The sequence below is a fragment of the Chiloscyllium plagiosum genome, chromosome 32 (assembly GCF_004010195.1).
Source record: "Chiloscyllium plagiosum isolate BGI_BamShark_2017 chromosome 32, ASM401019v2, whole genome shotgun sequence".
NCBI lineage: Eukaryota > Metazoa > Chordata > Chondrichthyes > Orectolobiformes > Hemiscylliidae > Chiloscyllium > Chiloscyllium plagiosum.
The window spans coordinates 37817365-37844471 of NC_057741.1; the positions used below are offsets into that span (position 1 = coordinate 37817365).

Genomic DNA, 27107 nt, shown 5'->3' on the forward strand with positions numbered 1-27107 from the left:
CCTGATAGACCCTTGCAGATCTTGTATGAACAAGACTGTTCCAACCCCTTGCATATTAAGCTGGTCTATGCCAATTTTGCACCATTTGATAGAAACACAAGTAACAACTCGTACTATGTAAAGCAAATGATTAAATGAATGCCAGTCATAGGATTCTGCTATATACACACACACACACACACGCGTGCATGTGCACAAGTCCTGTGCTAATTAAAAACTGTATATGGGCATCCTGAGGGCCCTGGTAGCACAGTTATAATGTCCTTAGCTCTGGGCTGGAAGGCCTGGGTTCAAGACTCACCTGAAGAGGAAATCCCTCCTCCTGCAACTCAAATGTGTGACCCTTATTCTGAGGTTAAGCCCTCTTTCTGCATCTACCCTATCTAGTCCCCAACGAATCTTGTGTAATAAGATCACCTCTGATCCTTCCCAATTCTCATGATTATAAGCCCAATCCTTTCAATTCCCCTCATTAGACAGTCCCTCCACATGTGCAATCAGTTTAGTGAACCTTCTTTGGACTGCCTCCAATGTTAATATACACTTAGCTAAAATACTGAATAGTTTTCAGCTCCTTACCTGAGGTCTGACTAATCCCTAGTCCAGTTTGAGCTAAATTTCACTTTTGTACTCCCATATCCTTTGAAATAAAAAGCCAACTTACTATTTGTTTTCCCTTTTAGGGTGCATATTGGCTCATGCATGAGGACTCAAATTCCTCTGTTCTGTTGCTTTTTCCATTTAATAATATTCAGAACTTCTATTCTTCCTGTCAAAGTCCTCAGTTTGACCATTCATGTATATCACATGTTGGCAGCTCTTCTTGAAACCGGATAATGATCAACAGCAGCAGGATGACGGCCTTAATTGCAGCAGGATGTGAAAGCAAACCAGATTTTCCCCATTTGGAACCTAATCCTGGAGGAGGCAGGAAAACAATGGAGTGCAGGTACACTGCTGCCCTCTGTGAAGACTTGTATTTTTATTTATTGGACGTGGACTAAAGTGGGTAAAGATACTGCTTTAAACCACAGAAATAATATATGTTTGCAGTTTTAAGAACAAAATCGGAGTTGTATCAAAAAGGTTCCTTTATTTAAACATTGGGGGAATTCCATTCAAAATGACATTGCCTTTGACTCTGGTCAAAATTGTCCTGAGCACAGTCTTTAGATTGGTTTTATAACTGACACCAGTTGTGGCGGCCAGAGGTCTCAAGCACAGTATCAATCATTTGATTAGCTCCTGGGCAATTGGCTACAAACTCTATGTGGACAATACAACATTAGCCTCCAGCCTGCAACAAGAAAGCATTCATCCATCCTTTGTGCGAAATAGAATATAAACAATGAATTTTCATTCATCTATCCTTCTCCCACTGGGCTGTTCTTGAGCAGTTTGAGCAATGAAGGACAATTACCTTCTCAAGCTCACTTCTCCACCCATCAGGGCTAAACAATTTTCACCGTATTAAAATGACCCAACAATAAATTAAAAGTGTACTTTAACATTCAGTTTCATCAGGAAGCAGGGTTAACAAAATTTTCAAAAAGGAAGAGATGGTACATTTAAAAGCAGTGTCTTTGACATGATCTAAAAGACTACTGCGTTCTAAGCAAGTATCACAGTTATTATTACATCAAACAATCCTTTGGCATTAACAAAAATTAATTTTGTGAATGTGCAGTTTACTGCAAGTTATTATCTGGATGTGACGAAGACCACATTCAGTCACTTGATGTCAAAAAGCTGAGAATTGCTTCTATCATTTTTCATAAACAGAAAGACTAAATTTATGAATATTCAGTAATGAAGCCAATGATCAGCACAGACAGTAACCAGTTTTTAAAATGTTGACAAAATAGAATTACAAATGGATTTCTATTGATGACGATGATAAAATAGTCAACTGCCAGCTACTAAATTAGTGACAAGTAGCATGCAATATTGTTCAATCCTGAACCAGCTCGCTTTTGTTGATAAGTATGTGGGTTACTGTGTAACCAACTGAAGATTAAATGAGACCACAGCCACTGAATGCAAGAAATTTCACTGTACAAGTTTTATTTACAGTTCTTGTTTTTACACTTTTAATACGTTTGCTTTTTGGGACCATTTTCCTAATTCAGCCTTTATAACCAATGCAAAATAGATTCTTCTAAGGATACAAGTTTTAAAATACAGCATAACAATACAAAACATATAGAGGATTTCAATATATTTCAACATCTCGAGCAAGGAATGTAATTATTGTATTGCAATTTAAAAAACAAAATACACTTTTTTTTTGAAGAGAAACCCACACACTTGCCCAAAAAGTAAAAATCACTACTAAACTGCAAAAGCTTGTTCAAAGTTAAAGTTTAAATCAATCTGTGAATTCTGTATTAATGTAGCAGGATTAAGTAATGCACATGACAAATTTTGAATACTACCAATTTAAAACTATATGTCCAGTCCCAAACACGCATTACATCTCATGATCTAATTTAAACCAAGCTGATATTAGAGCTTTTTAAAATTTTAAATCAATGAATAAATTAAACCTAACAGCTAACATCAAGCATGGATTACAGCAAATCATCTATTTGCTGCCCAAAACAAAAGAGTCAGAACTGAACTAAATTGCTAAGTACTACAACATTCGGACAAGATCTTCTTAACCCTTTCCCTTCCAAAATTACTAAATGCTTAAATGAGCCCCATCCCACCAAAGAAAAATTGAATTGTGCTGTATTTAGTATAAGGAAAACTGTTCATCTCCCAAAACAAAAACTTACAGCTTTTTAAAATATTTCACTTCACAAGTTATATTTAAACATTTTCAGAAAATTTCTGGAACCAAAAGATTCATAAAACATTTTGAAGGGAAAGGGTTATTTCACAGAATACTGAACAAGGTGAAAGATAGAAAACGGACTGAAAACTTGCAGTCTTATGTATAATATTAGAATGAAGTCCCACTCTGCTTACTAGAAGCTTTGGTTTAATTTGAAGTGTAGATTGCTTTACGCGTCCAGTCTTCTAGTGATGAGCATACAACTGATGCCTTCTTTCTCAAACAACATACCTGTTCTTGGTTGTCGATCCACTTTTTGTGGCAGTGTCTGTATGGGACTGGTAGCCAATCACTACTTTAGGAGGAAGTCCTAACCTTTCCTTGTAAATTCTCCTGTAACGAACACAGCAAAACACAAATAATTAGCATATTTTCATAATTCATGTTGAGCTAAAAACATTTCCTTCAAATAATAAAACGATTTCCAAGTAAATAGCCAGCCAATTATTGCTTCTAACCTATTCATCATCATGCTTCCTCCATGGTTATATTCATCACATTAACTTTGCGCAATTACAGTACTGATCCCATCAAATGGGTTTAATCCAGAAACAGAAACCAGACATTTCCCTCCTCCCCATAGCTCTTCCATCTTAACATCACAAATTAGCTTGTGTACAATACCTGCTCAATTTCAAGGCAGGCAGTTCTAAGTGGCAGAAAATGGCCACCTTTTTGATTTGTTTAGCTCAGGCAACGGTAATTGTTGAATGTTGAGATTAACAATCCATTCAATGGCTTTACTGATGTAGTGTGAATGGTTATGACACCATCAGGAATACGTGTGTCAGGCATGTTTCAGTATGTGGGTATGGTTTGCCTTGCAACAGTCAGTCTCAATTTGTGCTGTTCCACTCAAAGAAAAGATGGTATGGAAAAGCCAGGGAACTATAGACTGGTGACCCTGACATCGGTGGTGGGCAAGTTTTTGGAGACAATCCTGAGGGACAGGACATACATGTATTTGGAAAGGCAAGGACTGATTAGGGATAGTCAGCATAGCTTTGTGCATGGGAAATCATCGTGCGTGGAAAACTCGATTGAGTTTTCTGAAGTAGCAGCAAAGAGGATTGATGAGGGCAGAGCGGTAGATGTGCTCTATATAGACTTCAGTAAGGAGTTCGACAAGATTATTCATGAGAGACTGGTTAGCAAGGTTAGAATTCATGGAATACAGAAAAAACCAGCCATTTGGATACAGAACTGGCTCAAAGTTAGAACACAGGTGGTGGTGGTGGTTGCTTTTCAGACTGGAGGCCTGTGACCAGTGGTGTGCCACAAGAATTGGTGCTGGGTCCACTACTTTTTATCATTTATAAAAATGATTTTGATGTGAACACAGCAGGTATAGTAAGTAAGTTTGCAGATTACACCAAAGCTGGAGGTGCAGTGGACAGCGAAGGAGGTTACCTCAGATTACAACAGGATCTTGACCAGTTGGGCCAATGGACGGAGGAGTGGCAGACAGAGTTTAAATTTAGATAAATGCGTGGTGCTGCATTTTGGAAAAGCAAATCAGAGCAGAACGTATACACTTAACGGTAAGATCCAGAGTTGCTGAACAAAGAAACCTTGGAGTGCAGATTCATAGTTCCTTGACACAGTCACAGGTAGAAAGGTAGTGAAGGCAGCTTTTGGTACGCTTTCCATTATTGGTCAGAGTATTGAGTATAGGATATTGGAGGTCATGATGCGGTTGCACAGGACATTGGTTAGGCCACTTTTGAAATATTGTGTGCAATTCTGGTCTCCTTCCTATTGTAAAGATGTTATGAAACTTGAAAGGGTTCAGAAAAGATTTACAAGGATGTTGCCAAGATTGGAGGATTTGAGCTATAGGGAGAAGCTGAATAGGTTGGGGCTATTGTCCCTGGAGCATCGGAGACTGAGGGGTGACCTTATAGAGGTTTATAAAATCATAAGGAGCATGGACAGGACAAATAGACAAAGTCTTTTCCCTGGTGTGGGGGTGTCCAGAACTAGAAGGCATAGATTTAGGGTGAGAGGGGAAAGAAATAAAAGGGACCTAAGGGGCAACGTTTTTCACACAGAGGGTGCATGTATGGAATGAGCTGCCAGAGGAAGTGGAGGAGGCTGGTACAATTACAACATTTAAGAGGCATCAGGATGGGTATATGAATAGGAAGTGTTTAGAGGGATATGGGCCAGGTGCTGGCAAATGGGACTAGATTGGGTTATGATATCTAGTCGGTATGCAGGATTTGTACCGAAGGGTCTGTTTCCGTGCTGTATATCTCTAGGACTCTAAGTAATTGGCCAATCTTCACTGACCCATTCTCAAGTGGTTGGGAGTTTTGTGGACTTCATGATTTCAGTCACCAAGTTGCAGTTGGTGATTCTTGAAGTTAATCAGTCATTGTAGCATCAAGATGTCAAACTGGCATAGAGTGTAGAGTGCTTTTACTAGCAGTGCTATGGGATTTCAAATGATTGCATGGATTGATACAGAAGATTCGAAGCTTGAACATACACACCAACAGGTTCAAGAATAGTTTCTTCCCTGCCATTATTAGACTGACGAATGGACTATCTAACTTCAAATAATATTGATCTTGCTTTGTGCACCTGCTGAGTACTGTAACCCGTATGCTTTGTTCTAATCACTCTTAGATCTGTGTCCTTTCTTGCTATGATCTGCTTACATTGCTCACAAAACCAACCTTTTCACTGTACTAAGGTACATGTGACAAGTAATCAAATGGTTTTTGAGGTCTTCCTCCTTTGAGGAGAAAGCTTCGCCTGTGAAGAACAGGAAAATTATTTTTCATTCTTTTGTGGGATGTGTGCATTGCTGGCTAGCCAGCATTTTAGGCCCGTCCCTAGTTGCCTTTGAGTTCAGCATTAAGTCAACCAAGCCACCCTCAAATCGTTGAGACAATGTTAAAATATAATTAATTGCCTTTGGTACTGTCATAAAGTGGTTCAGGGTCATTTGTAAATGAATGGAGTACCAATGAAATTTAGGATTTTGATTTAACTTGTGAAAATCTCATTCGCTGTTGACCATATGATTCCACCATGTGCAGAAAGGAATCAAACTAAACACAGTGATTTCATAATCAATTTTGTAGTTTTCAAAACCATTGAAATACATTTTTATATAAGTGATAATAAGCAATTCATTCTATACGAACAGAATTACTAAACCAAACTAAAATTTATAGGATTATTTGCATACATCCCCTTAATCTTCTAGGTCTTCAACCTCATTACCCAGCAGCTTGCCTTGTCAGTGTTCTTATTTTGCCACCCTTTATATTTGGGCTATCGTGCATTTCTATATCTAACACTTTTTGACATATCCACATCATCCTTGATAAACGTTCAGCATATCCTCAATGTTACCTGTAGGTTTAGCTCCAATCTCCTGGGTTACATCCAATTTGTGATGTCCAACTATGCCTGCATTTTTTAAAACTTAATTCATGGAATATGGGCACCACTGGCTAGCCAACATTTATTGCCCGTTTCTGGCTGCCCTTGAATGGCCATTTCAGAGGGCAATTGAGGGGCAACTATATTGCTGGAGGTCTGCAGTCACATGCAAGCCTGACTCAGTGAGGATGGTAGATTTCTTTCTGTAAGGACATTACTGAACCAGATGAGTTTTTCTGACAAATCAAAGATTCAGTAGATTATTAATTCCAGATTTATTCTTTATTGAATTCAAATTACACTATCTGCCATGGTGGGATTCAAACCCAGGTGCCCAGAACATTGCCTGAGTTTCTGGATTAATAATCTAGCAATCACTAGGCCATTGCTTCCCCAACTTTTCCTCAATCAGTAATTCTCAACATCACAGCAACATTCACAGAGATTGGATCAGCTGAATAAAAAAAAGATCAACATGATCAACAATAGCTCTCACATTTAATGCATTTGTACCCATTCAGCACAATGTGTAGAGTAATGAAATATAGACAGAAGATTAATCCAAAAAGCAGATTTGAAGGATCCAAGACACAATGTTTTCTTTCCAGTAAGACACTGACTTGCAATGACATCCTTTTATTTCCAATTTGTTTGCTTAATCTTCAACAAGCCTAAGGCAAAGCTGAATCTGCTGTGTGTGGTTTAAAAAAGAAAGCTCTCCTAAACTTTAGTTCACAGTGTTAAGGAGAAAAGCAAAACATTGCCTTGCTTAGATGCTGAATCATGACACAATCTTTCAGAATGCCACCTCGGAGAAAACTGCCAAGAGGATAAAAAGGTAACAGTCAATTTGAGACTCACTTACCCTATATATGTGATAGATTCTCTATTTTCACAATCAGTAGTCCATATTGCTATTTTGTCACCTTTGTTTCTGACATTAACTACTGCACCACAAGCGTCGTCACTATGTTCATCAAATGCTTCTCCTATAAGGCACAGTAGCTATTTTTTGGGGAAGGGAAAGGAGGGAGGAGAAAGAAAGGGCAAAAAGGAATTAGTGAATTGTAGTACTAGATTTGCAAGTTGAAAACAAAAGCACTTCAAGAAAATTCAAAAAATTATTCATTTGAAATACTTCTTAAAGCCCAAAAGATAAATTATCTATAGGATAAGATGTAAAATCAAAGCCCATCTGCCCATCATCCCAGTAAAATAAAAATCCTACTGCACAATTCTGAAGAGGAACAGGGCCATTCTCCCAATGTTTAATAATTCAAACAAACAGATTATCGGATCATGAATCAAACTGCTGTTTGTAGGATCTAGCTGGGCATAACTTGGCTCCAGCATTTGATAGCTTTTATTTAGGGTGTATTGGTTACTGTTATGATGTAGGCAAGCTCCCTACATAATGTAGAGGGTAAGGGAGTGTTACAAAAACCAGAGTGCAGGAGCTACAGTGTGTAGAGTTAAAAAAAATAAATAAACTGGACAATTCTAGATAAAGGCAGGATACTTACAGTTTCTAGCCAAATACGATCCAGATCTGTTTTTCTTTGTTGTTTAGAAAGGGTGAGCAACCATCTCCCTCCTCGTTTGTTTTTTTCATCTTCCCACATAGGTTCAATACCATCCTACACAGAAAACGGGGAACTCACTATTTCACATGAAACAAAATTCAAGCATAAGAATACAATTTGCTGATGGAAGATTAATTTTCTCCCAAATTAAAACTGATCCCTACCAGCTGATAGGATATACAGAATGAGCACATTTTAAATTCCATTGATATAAATATCCAGGTGTAGTCTATTCCATATGCATTAGTAATCCAATATGCTAATGTGTACGAGATACAAGTTTTCTGGCTGGTTATTTTCTTTGTCATGATTTGCAACCACCTGAAGAGGCAGCACCTCAAAAGCTAGTGCTTCCAAATAAACCTATTGGACTATAACCTGGTGTTGTGTGATTTTTAACTATTTTCTTTGCAACATTCTCTGCTACAATTCTGAATCAAAAAAGCCTTAATATTTTGGAAATTAGATTTAATAGGTGTCATTACTAGGGAGACTTTATTATTACAGATGACAATAGTTATATTGGGCAGATGCATTTCTAAATGATTTTAATAGCACAGCAACTACCGCTGGAGCATTTGGTTGCCAAGCTCTGAAACATCTCTATTTCCTTTTTTGATAGTACTCTTTATACATACTTTTGACCATGCTTTTTGTCATCTGGCTTAATATGCCCTTATGTGGCTCAATATAAAAGTTTCTTTAGTAATGCTCATATCACCTTAGGATTTTTTTAAAAAACACTTATGTTTTAGGGCAGCACGGTGGCTCAGTGGTTAGCACTGCTGCCTCACAGCACCAGGGTCCCAGGTTCGATTCTGGCCTCGGGCGACTGTCAGTGTGGAGTCTGCACATTCTCCCCGTGTCTGCGTGGGTTTCCTCCGGGTGCTCCAGTTTCCTCCCACAGTCCAAAGATGTGCAGATCAGGTGAATTGGCCATGTTAAATTGCCCATAGTGTTCGGTGCATTAGAAAGAGGGAAATGGGCCTGGGTGGGTTACTCTTCAGAGGGCCAGTGTAGACTTGTTGGGCCAAAGGGCCTGGTTCCACACCGTAGGGAATCTAACCTAATCTAAACTTACATTTCCATCATAAATTGTTGCTGGTGTAAGGCAGAAGCCATCTTTCTCAATTAAACTTTTAAAAAATAGAAATGTAGAGCAAAGCGACCCACAAGGTCTCTGAGCTACAGATTGACCACAATAAATTAGATTCTGTTTGCTTTTCAAATTGTTATTCTGTCTATTGTCAATAAAAATTCTCAGTTAGATTTCTAAACATGCCAATTAGAAACGTGAATGGTTTCAATTGTGAGAAAAGCATAAAAGTACAACTGCCTCCATTATCAAGGGACATTTAAATATACAATATTTACAACACTGAACCTAGCCAAAGTAATAAGTAGTTTGGTCTGAAGATATCTTATTAGTATGAACACATGCTCTTGTGGTGAGATAGCTCTGGGCTAGAAAGCCTGGGCTCAAGTCTTACCTGCCCCACAACTGTGTCACAACATGTATGATAAGGCTGATTAAAAGTATGAACATAGAAACAGGCCTATAGGCTTGCAGGTTCACAATGACATGCATATTTGGGTCTCCTTCCAACCCATCACCTTATCAAGCTTCCTCTTAAATGTATTTAGATTATTTGTTTCAAATGCTCTATGTCTTGTTAATTCCTTTATCTCTAATGAGAGATGTTTTGATCTGGATAATGTAGTAGACATACACGTTAGTTCAATTACTAGAATTGATCATTGGAGCCAGATGTTAACTGTATAAGTGAATAGATATTGAATAAGTTAAAATTGGGCCATTGGGAGTCTGTAGTGGACATGAACATTATGTTGCCTACATACATCAAGTAATTTGAAAAATTTCATTCACGCAGTCCAAGAAGCATGCCCACGATTAGGATTTCTAGGTCATTAAAGCAAGGAGGAATGATTCATGAAGTGTCAACTAACTAGTATTTTGCTGTATCTTACTGCTTCTGTGTAACATTTTATTTATAAATAAATCTAACAGGATTTATGCCATACGTAATATTCAAGAATATCTTTACTGCTTAATACAGAAAGGAGCAGAACATCCTACATGGTCTCTGCTGCAATATTCCATGCTTAAGGGGCATTTGTTAAATCGTGAGGTTCACTACCCCACTCACTGCTATTTCTTTATATAAAAACTGCCTTTTAAAGTTTGGACTGAAAATGTGTTGCTGGAAAAGCGCAGCAGGTCAGGCAGCATCCAGGGAACAGGAGAATCGACGTTTCGGGCCTAAGCCCTTCTTCAGGATTCCTGAAGAAGGGCTTAGGCCCGAAACGTCGATTCTCCTGTTCCCTGGATGCTGCCTGACCTGCTGCGCTTTTCCAGCAACACATTTTCAGCTGATAGTCCATCATCTGCAGACCTCACTTTTTCCTTTTAAAGTTTGGACCAAAACAGACGGATATGTATTACCTCATATTGAATCAAAAATTCAGAGAGATTATTGACCAAAAGTAACGTAAGAACACAAAATAAAATTTGAAGTAGATTTAAAGAGAATTGATTTTCATTTCCATAGTCACTATTCAGCACAGCAGCATTCAATACAAGTGCAGTCGATATCAGATGTAATGCATTCCAGAACAAAGGAGTCTTAGTTACATCTTGGTTTTGACTCTAATACAAATCTCGGTCTCCTCACTTCACTCCAAAGTGAACAGTAATAGGACCACACATGAAGCATTTAATTAATGAATGCTGTAGGAAAGTTTGGCCAGAAAATGAGAGAAGTTGGAGAAAAGGTGTTACACAAAGTTAAAATGTTGGTCCCAGACAAAATTGGTGAAAATTAATTTATTGTTGATGCAAGAAAAGCAACAGTGAAAAGAAATATTTTGCCAATAATAAATACATAATGACTTTCAAGTTAGCAAATATGATCTATGAAATGGAATGCTGAGCAATGTAGTTAGCCAAAAGAAAAGACTTTTTTCTCCCAGTTACTAGTTGTTTAGATATTTTTGTCGTTACATAACCAGAAAAAGGGAATTTCAAATCTTTTAAAGCATAAACATCATCTTACCTTAAAGAGAGAGTAATCGCAGCCTGATATTAAATTACTACAGAGTTGGATATGATTATAAAGACTGTGAGATGGAGAAAAGAAAAAAAGGATTAGTCAGAATTCAGGATGCAAAAATGTTGCACTAATGGCCCATTGTGAAAATCAATACCAGGATAGAAACTAGCTTTGTTTTCTGTGTTACATATCTGCGCATGCTGAGCGTTATTGATTGAACTATTTACTACATACGTGACTCCTCGTCTACAAACTTTCCTTTCATTCCCCAAAAGGCTAAACTCCACACATGTATAAACATTTCTTGATTTGGTCTGTTAAAATCAAAATACTCTGCTCTTCCATGACTCAATATTATATACCCCAGCTTAAGCAAATTCTTCAGCTAAGTGAGGTCCTTTTAAGATAACCACGAATGGAAGCATGCTTTTGATAAACAATGAGGTTGTTAAATGAGGTTGTTCAAAAACTCAAATGGCTAACCAAGAACTGCTACAAATGTTACAGCCAACCATAAAATCAAAAGGATGGCTATTAGGAAGATCACCTCCAAAAAGTGATATTAAATAATTTCTCTTAGTAAAAGACTTTTTAACTAAGCACTAATGGCTTTGTTGGACTTCTCCCAAAAATGCAGTTTTTTTTAAACCAAATCAAATTGATCTGAAAGACCATTCTGCTATCTAACCTGAATCAACGAACCACATCAGCCTATGGGGGCAGCATAGTGTCTCAGTGGTTAGCACTGTGAACTCTCAGAGTCAGGGTTCCAGGTTTGATTCCAATCTCAGGCAATTGTCTGTGTGGAGTTTGCATATTCTCCCATGCCTGTATAGGTTTCCTCTGGGTACTCTGGTTTCCTCCTACAGTCCAAAGATGTGCAGGTTAGGACTTGCCATGCAAAATTGCCCATTATGTTCAGGTTAGGTGGGTTGGCCATGGAAAAATGCACAGTTACAGGGATACGATGGGTTGGTCTTCTGAGGTTCAGTGTGGACTCGATGGTCTAAATGGCCTGCTTCCACACTGGAAGGATTCTATTTGAACACAGCTTGCAAGATCTGACAGTGCATTACGTGGCAGTTTTCAATATTTACAAACAAAATGAAAGCTTTCGGAGTACATTGTTGTACCTTGGATTTTATCTGAGGGTTATACATTAGTTGTTGGACCAGAGTCTTGGAACATGAGGATTGTAGGATCTGGTGGTGTCGCAGGAGGCTTATTAATACGCTGGGATGATAACCTATGGCAGTAAACTCTGCTTGCTCAGGAGTTTGTAAAGCCTTGGGATTTTCCAACCAGCATTACAATTGACTCGGGAAAGCTAACGAGCATTACGTAAATGTAAAGTTCTGCTTATGCAGAATTTTTCAGTTATGTTAGCTTGGCAACACAAGCATTCTAATGGGGTGCATCACATTCTAGCATTCAGATCAAAAATAGAACTGACTTAATTTACCAGATTAATTCTGCCCTATTAAGTAGTAAAGGGTGATTTATTGACCCAATTTGTTAATCTTCAGTAAAATGTTTCATAAAACACCTTCAAAAGAAGCAGATTGATTGAAGTATTTCACCCAATTTACTGGCTGTTTCTTGTTATGAGTCATACTTCCCTTCAGCAAAGACAGCAAGTTAGAAGATAGAATTTTTCCACTTTGACTTTGAAACCCAAGACAAATGAATGCTGGATACAATTATAGGCAACCAAGGTCCCAGCCCAAGAACGAACAGATCAGCATGCTGAGAAAGCTAGCAGTCTATAGACTGAGTTGGTTGATCATCAATGCCAAGAACTATTAACAAAAATGAAATAAACTGAAGCTCGTGACCCAGAAAGGGTGAGATCTACTGTTATTAATTTAAAGCTGTTTTCCATTTTCAAAAATCTGAAATAAGTGATTTCAAATTCAGATCAGGTGTGTATGGAAACAACCAAATTCTATTGGAAAGTTGAAGTAGAAAAGGCTTTCCAATGTAGTTAAGAAGTATTATGCAAAAGATTGCTCTAACCAAGGCAGACAACACATGAGTGCATAAATCAATGTGTACTTTTGCAGGATGCAATGCTGACAAACCTGTGGTGTTTAGTAACATGAATATCACATCTGAGGTATCAGTGAAAAGTACAGAATACAAATCCTATTATTAGTCCCTAAGACAGAAGCAGAATTAGGCCATTTGGCCAATCATGTCTACTCCACTATTCGATCATGGATGATACGCTTCACAACCCCATTCTCCTGCCTTCTCCCTGTAATCCTTGAACCCCTTACCAATCAAGAATCGATCTAGCTCTTTCTTAAATACCCGAAATGGCAATGAGCTCCATAGATTCACTATCACCTGGCTGACGAAATTCCTCCTCATCTCAGCTCTAAAGGGTTGTTCCATGACTCTGAGGCTATGCTCTCGGGACCTCGTCTCCCCTACGAGGAGAACATCTTCTCCACATGTGCTCAATTAAAGCCTCTTAAGATTCTATAAGCTTCTGATGCCAGCACATCCTTCCTTCGATACAGGGCCCATAGCTGCTCACAATATTCCAAAAGTGGTCTGGCCAGAACTTTATACAACTTGAATAGTGTATTTCTGCCCTTGTATTGTAGCCCTCTTGAAATGAATGCTATCATTGCATCTGCTTTCCTGACTGCATGTTAACCTTAAGAGAATCCTGAACTAGGACTCTCAAGATCCTTTGTGCCTCTGATTTCCAAAGTCTATGCCTATTTAGAAAATAGTCCACACCTCCATTCTTCTAAGGTGCATAGCCTCATAATTTCAATCAATGTTAGTTCAATTGTGGTTAAGTTTACCAATCTACATCTTCACAAGCATCCACATCCATACTCCAAAAAAAAGTCCAGAGTCAACGAGCAATGAATAAAGCAATAAATAAATCCAGCATTGAGCCTTGCAGATCTTGGATCAGATTTTGCAAACTAGGAATTATGAGGATGATGTCGCAGTCTACATTAGGATCAGCCACTAGAAACAGTTCATGCACTCGGTGTCAACCTCAGTCAGAATTCTAGCCTATCATGTGGGGAGAGTTCAACACTTTCCAACCTATGGCCCCAGATGGTGTCAGGAAAAATTGTCAAGGGATACTAAACATCAAATCTGAACACTGATCATGGTTTCCCTCATAACCATTAAAAATTCTGTAAAGGAAAAGAAAATTGAAAGCATTTAGAATAAATAATACATGTTAATCAAGAAGAGGGTGCAACCATTTATACAATAGATGTGAAACATTTTCCATGTGAGATGCTTGTAGAAACTGAACACAATGTATGTCATTAGTACAGCTCTTTAGATGGCTTGCGTTCCTCTAAAATGTGTGTTTTTTTAAAATAGGAAGCAAATATTGTACTCATAGTACAATTGTTAAAATGAAATGAGAAAGTACTAGTCAAATTAGTGGCAGTGCTGTCAAATTGATGGACTTCTGAAGTTGTAGTAATGACAGACACTACATCATGGTGCTATCATGAAGTTGTACACAAGTAGATAGTCTGTCTAAATGCTGAATAATGCAATTTAATACTTATTGTCTTTCAAATAAAAACCTGATGGATTGGAACACATTAAGGAGTTTTCAGGCAATGGTACAAGGCAACTTCATCTCAGTATACAACTCAGAATTGGATACACAGTATAACTTAAATCATTTCATATAAGCAACTTCAGAAAAAAAAATCTTAAAAGTTAGGTGATAAAAATGATGAATTTCCTATGTAACTACTATTTTCATTTGTTCTCAAATTACCTTCTAAAATAATTTTATCAAACTAGAATTAGCAACTTAAGGCTTTGTGAAAGTTATGATGAAGAAATAAAATTAAATTAAATTTACATACATAAGAGCAGAAAATAATTGTCAAAGATCAGAAATTTCCAATAAGAAAATAACATTAAAAGCATATAACCAAAAGCTACATTTATATAAAGCAAAATATTAGCAATTGAAATACATACTCTGCACCTGATGCAAATAAAAAAATCTTAGTCTCTTCACAAATTTCCAAACTCAAACAAGCTGCACGGCACAAAGAGAGTAAGACATGGTGGCAAATTAGTAACGCCTCAGAGATTACAAAGGATGTGCAGCAGAGGAAGAGGCCATTCAGCTCAGGTGATCCCTGTACACAATTATATTCTACATGAGCCTCTTCTTACTTCTTCATCTCATCCAATCAGCATATCCTTTCATCTTTTCACCCAAGCAATTATCCAAGTTTATTTTAAATGCATCCATAATATTTGTCTGATTCCTTATTAGATCTATTAATAACTCCTTAATTTTATGGCCTGGAACTTTAATCTCCCTCTCAAATGGAAGCATCTTCTCTACAAGTACCCAATCAAACCACTTCATAATCTTGAAACAAAAAACAGAAATTGCTGTTCCGAAGAAGGGACAATGGATTCAAAATGTTAGCTCTACTTTCTCTCCACAGATGCTGTCAAATCTGCTGTGTTTTTCCAGTCATTTCTGTTTTTGTTTCAGATTTCAGACGCTCGCAGTTCTTTTGGTTTTTCATCATCTTGAAACCTTCTTTCAGGTCATCCCTCATTTTTTTTCCTCCCCAATCTGCTCAGTCTTTCCTGTTAGGTATAACTTCTTACTCCTCACATCAAACTTACATGTTATATCCAGTGCTCAATATCCTTCTTGTATTTTGGAAAATATCATTCTGCATAGTATTTAATGAGAATGTATTTTTCCTAAACTGTATTGATTGCCTGATTTCTACCATACTCTGTCAAAACATCTCCCAGTTTACTTTTCGTGGTTCTATTCTCAATCCTTCAAAATTAGTTTGTCTCCTCTACCCTTTAACTATGGTCTCTGTCTAACTAATCATTTTGTCAATTTTTTATTATGTTGAGAATGCGAAGAAATATTCCCCGATGCTCACTTCTAACTTATAAATCATCAGCAAGAATCTGCAAAACTGATCATCTCTCTTGTTTCTTTGTCAAGGGAAGCTGCATGTTATGCAGAAAACCAGAGGAGAGAGATCCCTTCATGCCTATAATAAAAAGGTACTTCTCAGTTTATAATTTTCTGTCTTTACTTACGCCCAAAAATCTTCCACTGTATCAAATTTGGATATCAGACGCAAATTTGCTTGCCAAGTTTTATTTTTGTCATTCTTGAAGAACCAAAGTGCCCATCTACAAGAAAAATTATATATTCATAGTATTGAAAAGTACACAAATCTGGAAACAATTTTAATTAGTGTTACTGAAAGCTAAGATTAAGGTTTCCCTATTGGGAAAACAAAATAAAAATCTTTAAAATAAATAAAGTTGAAAATAATAGAAGGACCTAAGAAATCAATACTGTTGTTCCAAACAATCGTAAATAGGTATAAAGTATTAATTCTGGGCTTCGTAGCAGACAGAATTTCCAATCCTGGATAAAGGTGCATTTTAAACAAAATGCTTTATATTCATTTTGTTTAATATAGGTAAAATTTGACATATGTTGAAAAACCCAAATTTCAAATAATAATTCGCACTAATGGATTTTCTGAAACATATGGAGATTAAGCAAATCAATTCAAGTCATACACCAAACCAACACTGCAAATTTATCAGAATAAAATTGTATTTCCATATGATCTGATCACTTCCTCAGAATATCTTAATGCATTACTTTAGAAGTAAATCTTATTATTTAAGCAAATATGGCAGACAACTTGCAGAAAGACTCAAACAACAAATTGCCAATTAATCAGTTTCTGGTGTTGGTTATTAAAGGAGGAATCTCAATCAGGACACCAAAAGAACTCTTGAGCTATTCTGAGTAACATTATGATCCAGTTATCATGGCACCTGATTTTATATCTCAGCCAATAGACAAAACCTCTAAATGCTACAGCACATTCTGTACCTTGTTGAGATTCCAAAGTGGAATTTGCTTCTAGAAGTTAGAATAGGAAGGAAGAATTATAAAGTACAGAAGAGACCCTTTGGCCCATCAATTCAGAATTGCCAAAAATATACTATTACATAAACTAGTACAACATTTGATACTTGTTAAGACTCAAGTTTTCCACTTTGCTTCGAGTATACTCGATGACGCAACAAAGTCTGGCAAATGGAATCTGTCAACATTTAAATTATTCCAAAAAGAATTTGCAGGAAACTGATGGGTACCAACTCTCTGCTAGTTCGCTTTCTACTCAATGCATGAAATGTCACACCTCTAACTTTTAAAAAAAAAATCACTAAATATGGTCAATGTTGGACTTCCTCAATTGATATGTGCTTGAAGTTCAGTTTAGAATCGTACAAAGAGGAGCCCATCAATTTTAGGACTGGCTAAATAAAATCACACAATAGTATATGTCTGTGTCCTGGATCTAATTACTCTCAAAATGTTCAAGAAGTCATCACCTTTTTAAAAAAAAACTTAAAGTTGAGTGCCAAATTTAGAAGTCCACGAGAGCTTTGCCAAACTATGTTTAGGAAAGAATAGCTTTTTTGTAATTGGTCTCAAACCAATGAGATGCAAGTTAAGACATAATATTGTCTTTTGATAAGATGACATAGGAGCAAAACTAGGCCATTCAGCCCATCAGTCTACTCTGCCATTCAATGAGATCATGGCTGATCTAATAATCCTCAACTACACTTTCCTGATTTTCTTCCCTCAAAACCTTTGACTTCCTTACTGATTAAAAACCTGTCTACTGCAGCATTGAACATACTTTAAAGACCCAGATTCAACAGCCCTCTGAAGCCCTTCCACAGATTTATAACTCTGAGAAGAAATTCCTCATCCATCATAAATGTGTGACTCCTCATGCTGATATCATGATCTCCAATCAAATGCTCTTCCACAAGGTGAAACAACATTTCTACATCTACCCTGTCAACTCCCAGGAACCTATATGTTTCAATAAAGTTCTCTTTCATTCTTCTAATCTTCCAATGAGTAAAAGCCCAATCTAGTCAATCTCTCCTCAAAAAAGACAAATCTCTCCATACCCTGTATCAGCCTTATGAACCTTCTCTGGACTGCCTCAGATGTCAGTGCACCTTTCCTGACATAAAGGACTGAAAAAATGTTCAATTTTCCAGGCAGTCTAACTAGTGCCTTCGCAAGATTTCCCTATTTTTATACTCCATTCCCTTTCAAACAAAGGCCAACACTTCATTTGCTTTTCCTATTATCCACTGAATTTAGATGCTATGTTTTGTGATTTATGCTAGAGGACTTCCAAATCTCTGTTCTGAAACTTTCTACAGTCCATCTCCATGTAAATATTATATGGGAAACAGGGAGGAGTTTGGGTTTGCCATGCACTCCAAGTTGCTGCCACTTTAAACTCAATGGAAGAGAATGTGTAGTAGCATTCTTCACCATTCCAACACTACATAAATGACTGTGTAAACAAACTGTGAACAGTTAGCAGCTACAGGGACTTGTTAATTAAGTCAACAATGAAAACCATCAAATGCTTTGTTGTTATTCTTTTACCTATTTTGTAATGGATGCTTTATATAGTGTTCAGGCTTCACTATTTCTGGACTTGCTGTCTCAGTTTTACTTTCTTCTTCTGAAGATTGCGGTTGTGTAGTGGTTTCCTGCAGAAGAGATAAATTATGGCCAGAAATCCTAAATACACAGATTTAACTGAATATGATTACATTACAATAAATGGTTAATATTGTGCAAATTGGATAAATCAACAGCAAACAATATTTAGCTCCAACAACTGACCTTACAGGTCCTGCTGGAAAGTGCATAGAGTCATAGAGATGTACAGCACGGAAACAGACCCTTCGGTCCAACTCATCCATGCTGACCAGATATCCCAACCCAATCTAGTCCCACTTGCCAGCACCTGGCCATACCCCTCCATAGCTTTCCTATTCATATACCTATCTAGATGCCTTTTAAATGTTGCAACTGTACTAGCCTACACCACCTCTGGCAGTTCATTCCACACACGCACCACCCTCTGCATGAAAAGTTGCCACTTTAGTTTTTTTTATATCTTTCTCCTCTCACCCTTAAACCTATGCCATCTAGTTCTGAACTCCCCCACTCCAGGGAAAATACTTTGTCTATTTATCCTATCCATACCCCTCATGATTTTATACAACTCTAAGGTCACCCTTCAGCCTCCAACACTCCAGGGAAAACAGCCCCAGCCAATTCAGCCGCCACCTATAGCTCAAATCCTCCAATCCTAGCAACATCCTTGTAATTTTTTTCTGAACCCTTTCAAATTCCACAACATCCTTCCAATTGGAAGGAGACCAGAACTGCATGCATATTCCAAAAATGGTCTAACCAATGTCCTGTACAGCCGCAATATGACCTCCCAACTCCTGTACTCCATACTCTGAACAATAAAGGAAAGCACACCAAAAGCCTTCTTCACTATCCTATCTACCTGCGACTCCACTTTCAAGGAGCTATGAACCTGCACTCCAAGGTCTCTTTGTTCAGCAACACACATCAGGACCTTACCATTAAGTGTATAAGTCCTGCTAATATTTGCTGTCCCAAAATTCAGCATCTTGCATTTATCTAAATTAAACTCCATCTGCCACACCTCAGCCCATTGGCCCATTTGATCAAGATCTCATTGTAATCTGAGGTAATCTGCTTCACTATACCTCCAATTTTGGCGTCATCTACAAACTATGTTCACGTCACTTGGGTGAATATTTAGTGAGTTCAGGATGAAGGTCCACAGTCAAACAGTCTACAGACTATCAGCGTCTAATTTCACATGGGAGTGCTGGAGTTATCCCAGTAAAACACATTTCCCAATGGGAGAGACAAGTCTGCATTTTTTATCTTTTAAAAGCAGAACGCATGTTTTATGCGTTGCATTTGGAAAGAATAATTGTAACACGCAAACTATTGCTTGTGTCTCGATTAATACTGAAACTCCACAAAGATCTTTGAATTGCCCAGTGAATAGTCAGGAGTAGGCAGAGGACATCCATGCCTGGTGACCCCAGGTTTAAACTCTAGTGGATGATGAGCTTCTTGATTGCAACTGGAGCTTCATATTTGGTTCTGTGCCTCTGGGCTTTGGGTAGAAAGCATTAAGATTTGAAAACTCCAATTAGAAAATGAAAACATTAGAAATACCTGATGTAGAAATGGGGCCACAGTAAAGAATAGCTAACAATATGACATAGAATGTGAGCAAGAAAAAGAATGATAGGAGGCAAAGATGCTCTTCAACTCATGAGACAATTCAGTGCACAGAAGCCTCTAAGGCTGATACAAACAATATTTATCTATTCAGGTCTTTTCATTAAATCAGAGAAAAGAGCCAAAACTACAGTTTTTGAGCAAAGGGAGAGAAAGCGCACACCAGATAGAGAATCCCATGTGGTTTTTAGACGAGAGAGATATGTACCACTGGTTTCCAGAAATTTAGAACTTGAAGTGCAAACGAGCAAGCTTCTGCATGGAGAATTGATGTAAAGTTTGATGGGGCTGGTTTATCAAGTACTACTATATTACTCACAGGATGGACATAGTACAAACTGGCTCACTCAGCAAAATGTTTTTAATCCCCACGCGAGACCCATTATAAAAGAGGGGTCAGGTGACCACTAGTTTTCAAGCTACATTATTTGCAAAGTTCATCTGTGAAGCTTGGGACTCTTCCATGCACTGAGAGGTTCATAATACGAGGCTTCACCTTTTCACTAGTCATAATGCTATGCTCAACATTTCATGTGCCTGCTAAACTAATGAGCAGCAATATACAAAACTGCCAGGAGCAGAAGGGGAATTTAGAATTCAATGTGCTGAGTTTAGCTAAAGTTCCAAGAAACATGCATAACATATGACATTTAGGGTGGATTGCTTTATTTTAGTATGGCTGCCCCTAACTCTGACTGATTTGCATAGAGCACTGCAACTAAACATTTATTGTTCAGTTAATGCCAGAGCTGTGGCATATAGCAAAATTTGCTGCACAATTATCACAATCTTTAGGAAGGGTGTGATAACATTATTCACAAGTATGAACATCTGAACTATTCGTATCTACCATTTCTGTCCACTACTTAAACCTTGATATACCCATTTCCTTGCACAAAGGCAAAATTGCAAGGTTTGTAGCTCAGGTTGAGGTTTAGGGTGTAGGTTTGCTCGCTGAGCTGTCGGTTTGATATCCAGACGTTTCATTACCTGGCTAGGTATCATCAGTGGCGATCTCCAAGTGAAGCGTAGCTGTTGTCTCCTGCTTTCTATTTATATCTTTCTCCTGGATGGGGTTCCTGGGGTTTGTGGTGATGTCATTTCCTGTTCGTTTTCCGAGGGGTTGATAGATGGCATCGAGATCTATGTGCTTGTTTATGGCGTTGTGGTTGGAGTGCCAGGCCTCTAGGAATTCTCTGGCATGTCTTTGCTTAGCCTGTCCCAGGATAGATGTGTTGTCCCAGTTGAAATGGTGGTTTTTTTCATCCGTGTGTAGGGCTATGAGGGCCACCAGGATACACGAACACCAGCTAGCCACAAAAAGACACGACCCCCTCTCCCTCATAGCCCTACACACGGATGAAAAAAACCACCATTTCGACTGGGACAACACATCTATCCTGGGACAGGCTAAGCAAAGACATGCCAGAGAATTCCTAGAGTCCTGGCACTCCAACCACAACGCCATAAACAAACACATAGATCTAGATGCCAAAAACCTCTCAGAAAACAAACAGGAAATGACATCACCACAAACCCCAGGAACCCCATCCAGGAGAAAGATATAAATAGAAAGCAGGAGACAACAGCTTCGCTTCACTTGGAGGTCGCCACTGATGATGTTACCTAGCCAGGAAATGAAACGTCTGGATATCAAACTTACACCCTAAAGGGAAAATTCCTAAAACTAGGTTTTAGAGCAATTGCAGGCACATTTACATATTGGGCTGAGTCCACAGTAAAAATTCACATTTCAATAAGCATTTCATTAGCTACAGTTCAAAAACTATGTGGCAAACTACCTGTGAAAAGGGAACATGTAGTTAAATTGTTCACTTTTCACTTGTTCACTTTTTACATGTATGATTTAATTCAGTGCCATTTAGATATCAGAAAAATGTAAAAATGCAAAATGAAAATTTGTGGAGAAGTTAGAATTAAGTCCACACGGACGTTTCTTTTGGAAACTATTGTCATTAGTACTCTTTCCCAAGAACATGTTAAAGCTTTGGAAACAAGGCAAATCCACAAGGAACAAAACCAGGAGAACCATATAATAAAAAAGCAATTTGTGTGTGTATTTTTAATATGGTAAAACAAAATACATGTTGGAAACAACAACAAAATGGTAATCCTGCTCATGAATGGTGTCACAAGACCTACCATTGAACTGAACAGTTTAAAATCAAATCAGCTCCAGAAGTGCAGCACACCCACGGTACCACCCTGGACTGTCACCTCGACAAGATTTTTGACTCTTCAGAATGGGATTTTAATCAACTATATTCTAAGTCAGGCGTAATGTATTAAATCCAAAGCTAAGGAAACCCAAATAGACAAACAAGTTTCATTATCTGAATACATACCTCATAAAATAACAAGTGTAAATGTGGCATTCTTTACATACGGAAAAACATTACACTCAAAGTGTTTGAATTTGGTCCAACTTCTCAGCTGATCAAAACGTGTGCAGGATAAATTTGTTGATGCAGACTAAAATTTCATGAAGCTTGTGGCAAGACGAAATGAATAGTAAAATTATAAAAGTCAATGTAATTAGCCACCAGACATTATTTACAGTGAAAACCAAAAGCAGCAAAAGTAAAGCGAGACACTTAAATGAGTATGAGTATCAAATGATTAATTGAAGCACAAAAAATATTCTTTACACACTATAACAAATTATTTTTAATGGATTTTTCTATGGTGCTTACATGCACCTGGAATTTCATCAGAAATCACACAAGGCCTTCAAAAAGACAGCCCATGATAAATAGAGCAACTTTAAATTTGTTCATGAAAATCAAGGTCTATTATCACATTTGTGCCATAGGGCCATTTCATAGCAATGAGAATTTTTTTTTATATGCAAATGCAGCAACACATCAGCACAGCAAAATCTAAATGAGGTTCGTAACATTTCTTTGGCAGATATCAGAAGGGATGGCTATTGACCCTGGTCTCAGAAAAACCTCACTGCTCTTCAAATCGTGCCAAAGTATACACCCATGCAGCAGACTGAGGCTTAGTTGAAATCCTTATCGAAATGATGACATCTCTGACACTGTAGCATCACCAGATACTGCACTGAAATATCAGCCTAAACTGTGTCCTGGAAGTCCTTGGAGTGGAGCAAGAATTGACAACAGCAGGAGCAAAGTCAAGATGGCATTGCTATACAGCTCAGTCATCAAAATAAACTATAGCGTTAAGGCTGTTTTGTTTAATGATTTACAAGTGGGATTAGGAGACATATTTAGGACCTTAAAGTGATGGAAGTGATAAATTCTTTCCATCTGCCTTACTTATTTAGGAAGCAAAATGATGGAAGAATTAAAAGGGCATAATTATAAAGTGATTAGAAATTAGGGGAAATACTGGGAAGTATTTCTAGTCACAGAGCACCACAGCTTTCTGAAATAGAATATCAAAGGCAGTGTGAGTTTGGATTTCTTGCAGTTCTCCAAGAGAAACTGGACAAGTTCCTGAGACAAGAGGACACCAAGTTATAAGATAGCTTGCAAAGTGGCTCGAAATAGAGGAATCAAGTTACTGCAGGATTACTTTCAATTGCCTTAGAGGGTTGGAGAAGAACTTCCCACAGTATTTTTCTTTCTCCCGAAGTTGGCTATGGAGCACAACTTAGCATCAAACAACATTGCACCGAGCTCTGGACAAAGCAGGTTTACAGAACCAGTTACTGTTTTTCCCATTTTATTTGTCTGAATGTTACTATCGTACAACCACAGGTCTAGACTATGCCTCCTTTATTATATTAAATAAGTAACCTGTTCAAAGATGTTACCACACAACTCTGGAGCAGGTGGGACTTAAATACAGGTATCCCAACCCAGAGGAAGGGACACAAGCCTTGCATCACAAGAACCCTTTCCTTCTTTGTATATGTTTTTCCTCGCTACCGCAGAATAGAGACCCAGATACGCTTTTTTTTCTATTACACCTATTCAGAGATGTTATGACACAACTCTCTAGCAGGTGGGACTTAATCCCAGTTCATTCTTTGTACAATTACTTCTGCCTGTCAGACACTTGAACATTATTGGACTACTCTTACTTCTAAAACACTATTTTTGCCTCACATTAAAGTCAATCAAAACAACAAAGGAAAACTTGGAAGTATTTTCTTATTCAATCATAACTTAAATGTACAAACGTTCAAACACCAAATGAGGTACTGAGAAGCAAAGTATTTTTTCCTGGATTAGAAATTAGGGATGGGATGGGATGGGATGGTACGATGCACAGGAAGATATAAAGTCACAGAAATCTCCACATATAGCACAATTCATATTTGAATTACATTATTTGAATCAAAATGCATTGAGTTGAAGAATGTTTTTGGGCTTTGCAATTTCCAAAAAGGGAAGTTTAGTCACACCTTAATTCATTAACAGGATGTTGGCATCACTGGCAACTCCAGCATTTATTGCTCCATTCCAAATTGTCCTTGAATACAGAATCATTTCAGAGGGGTGTTAAGAATCAATCATCTTGCTGTAGGTCCAAAGTCACATGTTGGCCAGGCCAGTAAGTATGGCAGATTTTCCTCCCTAAACGACATTCATGAACTACATGGGTTCTTCTGATAATCAATGAGTTACATTGTCATCATTGCTGAGACTTTAACTGAATTCAAATTCCATTACCTGTTGTGATGGGTTTTGAATTTATGTCCCTTGAGTATTAGTCTGGGTCTCTGGACTACTAGCCCATTGACATAACTAGGAAGTCACTATTTACCCAGTCATTTCTCAAATTTCCACTTACCCAAGATTCATGCTGAGCTACAGTTCTATTGACACCAGCAAGCCATAGTATCTTAGCTAAGTGACCATTCATCATATTTACATCATGCAAGCAAGCACTGGTGGCCATTCAATTGTATAGGAAATAATCAACTCATTCTGCCTTGATCCACATTAATACAAATGGAGTTCCACCACTGAACGTGAAATTTTCTTCTCTTTAGCATATTGTCTTTAGCATATTATTGAATCTTGGTGATGGAAAATGTGCAAACTGATAGATACAATCTACAACAGCTTAATAAAAGTAACATGGCACAAAAAATTGGCATTTTTAAGTATAGGGAGTATTTTGTGCAGGCAATGCTCTTTTCAGTGATAGTTTCTCTAATCAGAAGCTGCAGCACAACTCAGTTTTCTGCACTATGATTACAATGATTTCTTACAGTGAGACAACTTTGTGATGTTTCTGCACAGCCAAAAATAAAACCTTACAGTTACATAAGATTATGCTGTATTCATAGAATCCCTAGTGGGGAAACAGGCCCTTCGGCCAACAAGTCCACACCGACCCTCCGAAGAGTAACCCAAGAACAAGCCTCATTCCTGATGAAGGGCTTATTCCTGAAACATCGATTCTCATACTCCTCAGATGTTGCCTGACCTGCTGTGCTTTTCCAGCACCACACTCTCAACCTCCATTCCCCTACCCTATTACTCTACATTTACCCCTGACTAATGCAGCTCACCTGCACATCCCTGAACACTCCGGGAAATTTAGCACGGGCAATTCATCCAACTTGCACATCCTTTGGATTGTGGGAGGAAACCGAAGCACCCAGAAGAAACCCATGCGGACATGGGGAGAATGTGCAAACTCCACACAGACAATCGAACCCAGGTCCCTGGCGCTGTGAGGCAGCAGTGCTAACCACTGAGCCACCATGTCACCCTAAGATCATCTTCTTTCAATATTATAAAGCTATAAAATTCAAGTAAATTTTCAAATATTAAGCTTTTTAAAAAAACAGATTAAAAGGATTCATTCAGAACATTTAAAAGCACAAGGAGAATCAAAGTCATATTCGTTGTTTGGCTACTGAGCCATAGATAAATATGAACATAATAAAAGTAAGTGAAAGGTTAATAATCTAAGTGGCAGATCTCATTTTACCATCTGTTGGTCTGGATAGCTGCCCCATCAGCTGTTAATATTACACTGTAAATGGCTGTTCTCAGTGATGAACATGGGCCAAAGATGTACACCATCCCCAATTTTCATTTCTAAACAATTTTATACTTAGTGACTGGAAAGACAAAAAAAGATCAACACGTGAGAAAGAATCAGAAGTTCAAAAATGGTGGAATAGCATTGTTGAGAGTATAGTCCTGAGCCATTAACGCATTTTTATAAAGATCTCAATTATAATTCAGAAATTCATTTGAGACGCTGGAGGGGGGAAAACGCGTTCTCCTTTACGACTTCTATCGACTTTGAATGAAGAACAAGCGATGCTACAGGTAGTGACTTTAAGTAACATCCACTCAGAAAAACTGACAAATTTTAAAAGAAAACAATGGCAACAGCGGATGGGGGGGCAAGGGTATTCAGCTTCTCCTCCCTACTTTTTGAGGGGCGGGGTTGCGAGAAAGAAGGAAAGATGGGACGGACGAAAGAAAGAAGATTGGTGGAAGATGTAAAGTATAGGGACATGGTGGGGGGGGGGGGGGGTGATGAAGGTGAAAGACTGGTGAGTCACCCTCCTCCTCCCACCGCCACTAACACACACAGATACATAAGAAGTGTCAGCCGAGGATGAGGAGAGAGGATCACCTTCACTGACAGGCTGGAGAGCGAGAGAATGAATGGTGGGGCCAGGTTAGATCTGATCGAGGCCTGGCTCCAGCCGCCAGCTGCACAAACAGAGCGCCATGCTGCTGCTGCCGGGCCCCTATGCGTGTGTATGTGTACATGGATTAGAGGTTTTGTCCCCCAACATTCCCTCTCCGCCGGACGGTTGACGTTTGTTAATTACGCCTACCCCCCCACCCCCGTGTCCCTCCTCCCGTTCTCGGGGTGTCCGTCTCTGTTGCTGCCTCAGCTGCCCACTCCTGAGGTAAATGTCACTCACCGACTCCACGGTCGCCATCTTGTGTCTGACTCCAGCCTCGAGCGCACCCACCGATTGAAGCGACCCGGGTCACGTGGTGCCGGCCCCGCCGGCTGGGCCCCGCCCACGGGAGCGCGCAACC

General features: G+C 38.4%; 1 protein-coding gene across 2 annotated transcripts; it reads right to left on the minus strand.

The window, feature by feature from the left end:
• Positions 1 to 2038: 2038 nt before the first annotated feature.
• Positions 2039 to 27107, minus strand: eif4eb (eukaryotic translation initiation factor 4eb). Of its 2 annotated transcripts, none has more exons than XM_043674449.1 (7): positions 26987 to 27107; positions 18391 to 18497; positions 15981 to 16076; positions 10893 to 10956; positions 7759 to 7872; positions 7101 to 7240; positions 2039 to 3172 (listed from the first exon to the last, which is right to left on the minus strand). In XM_043674449.1, exons 1-7 carry the CDS (start codon positions 27002 to 27004, stop codon positions 3058 to 3060), a joined length of 654 nt encoding a protein of 217 aa, XP_043530384.1. In that variant the 5' UTR covers positions 27005 to 27107; the 3' UTR covers positions 2039 to 3057. The 2 variants fall into 2 exon arrangements, with proteins under 2 accessions (XP_043530384.1, XP_043530383.1); XM_043674448.1 differs by lacking the exon at positions 26987 to 27107 and adding an exon at positions 22455 to 22538.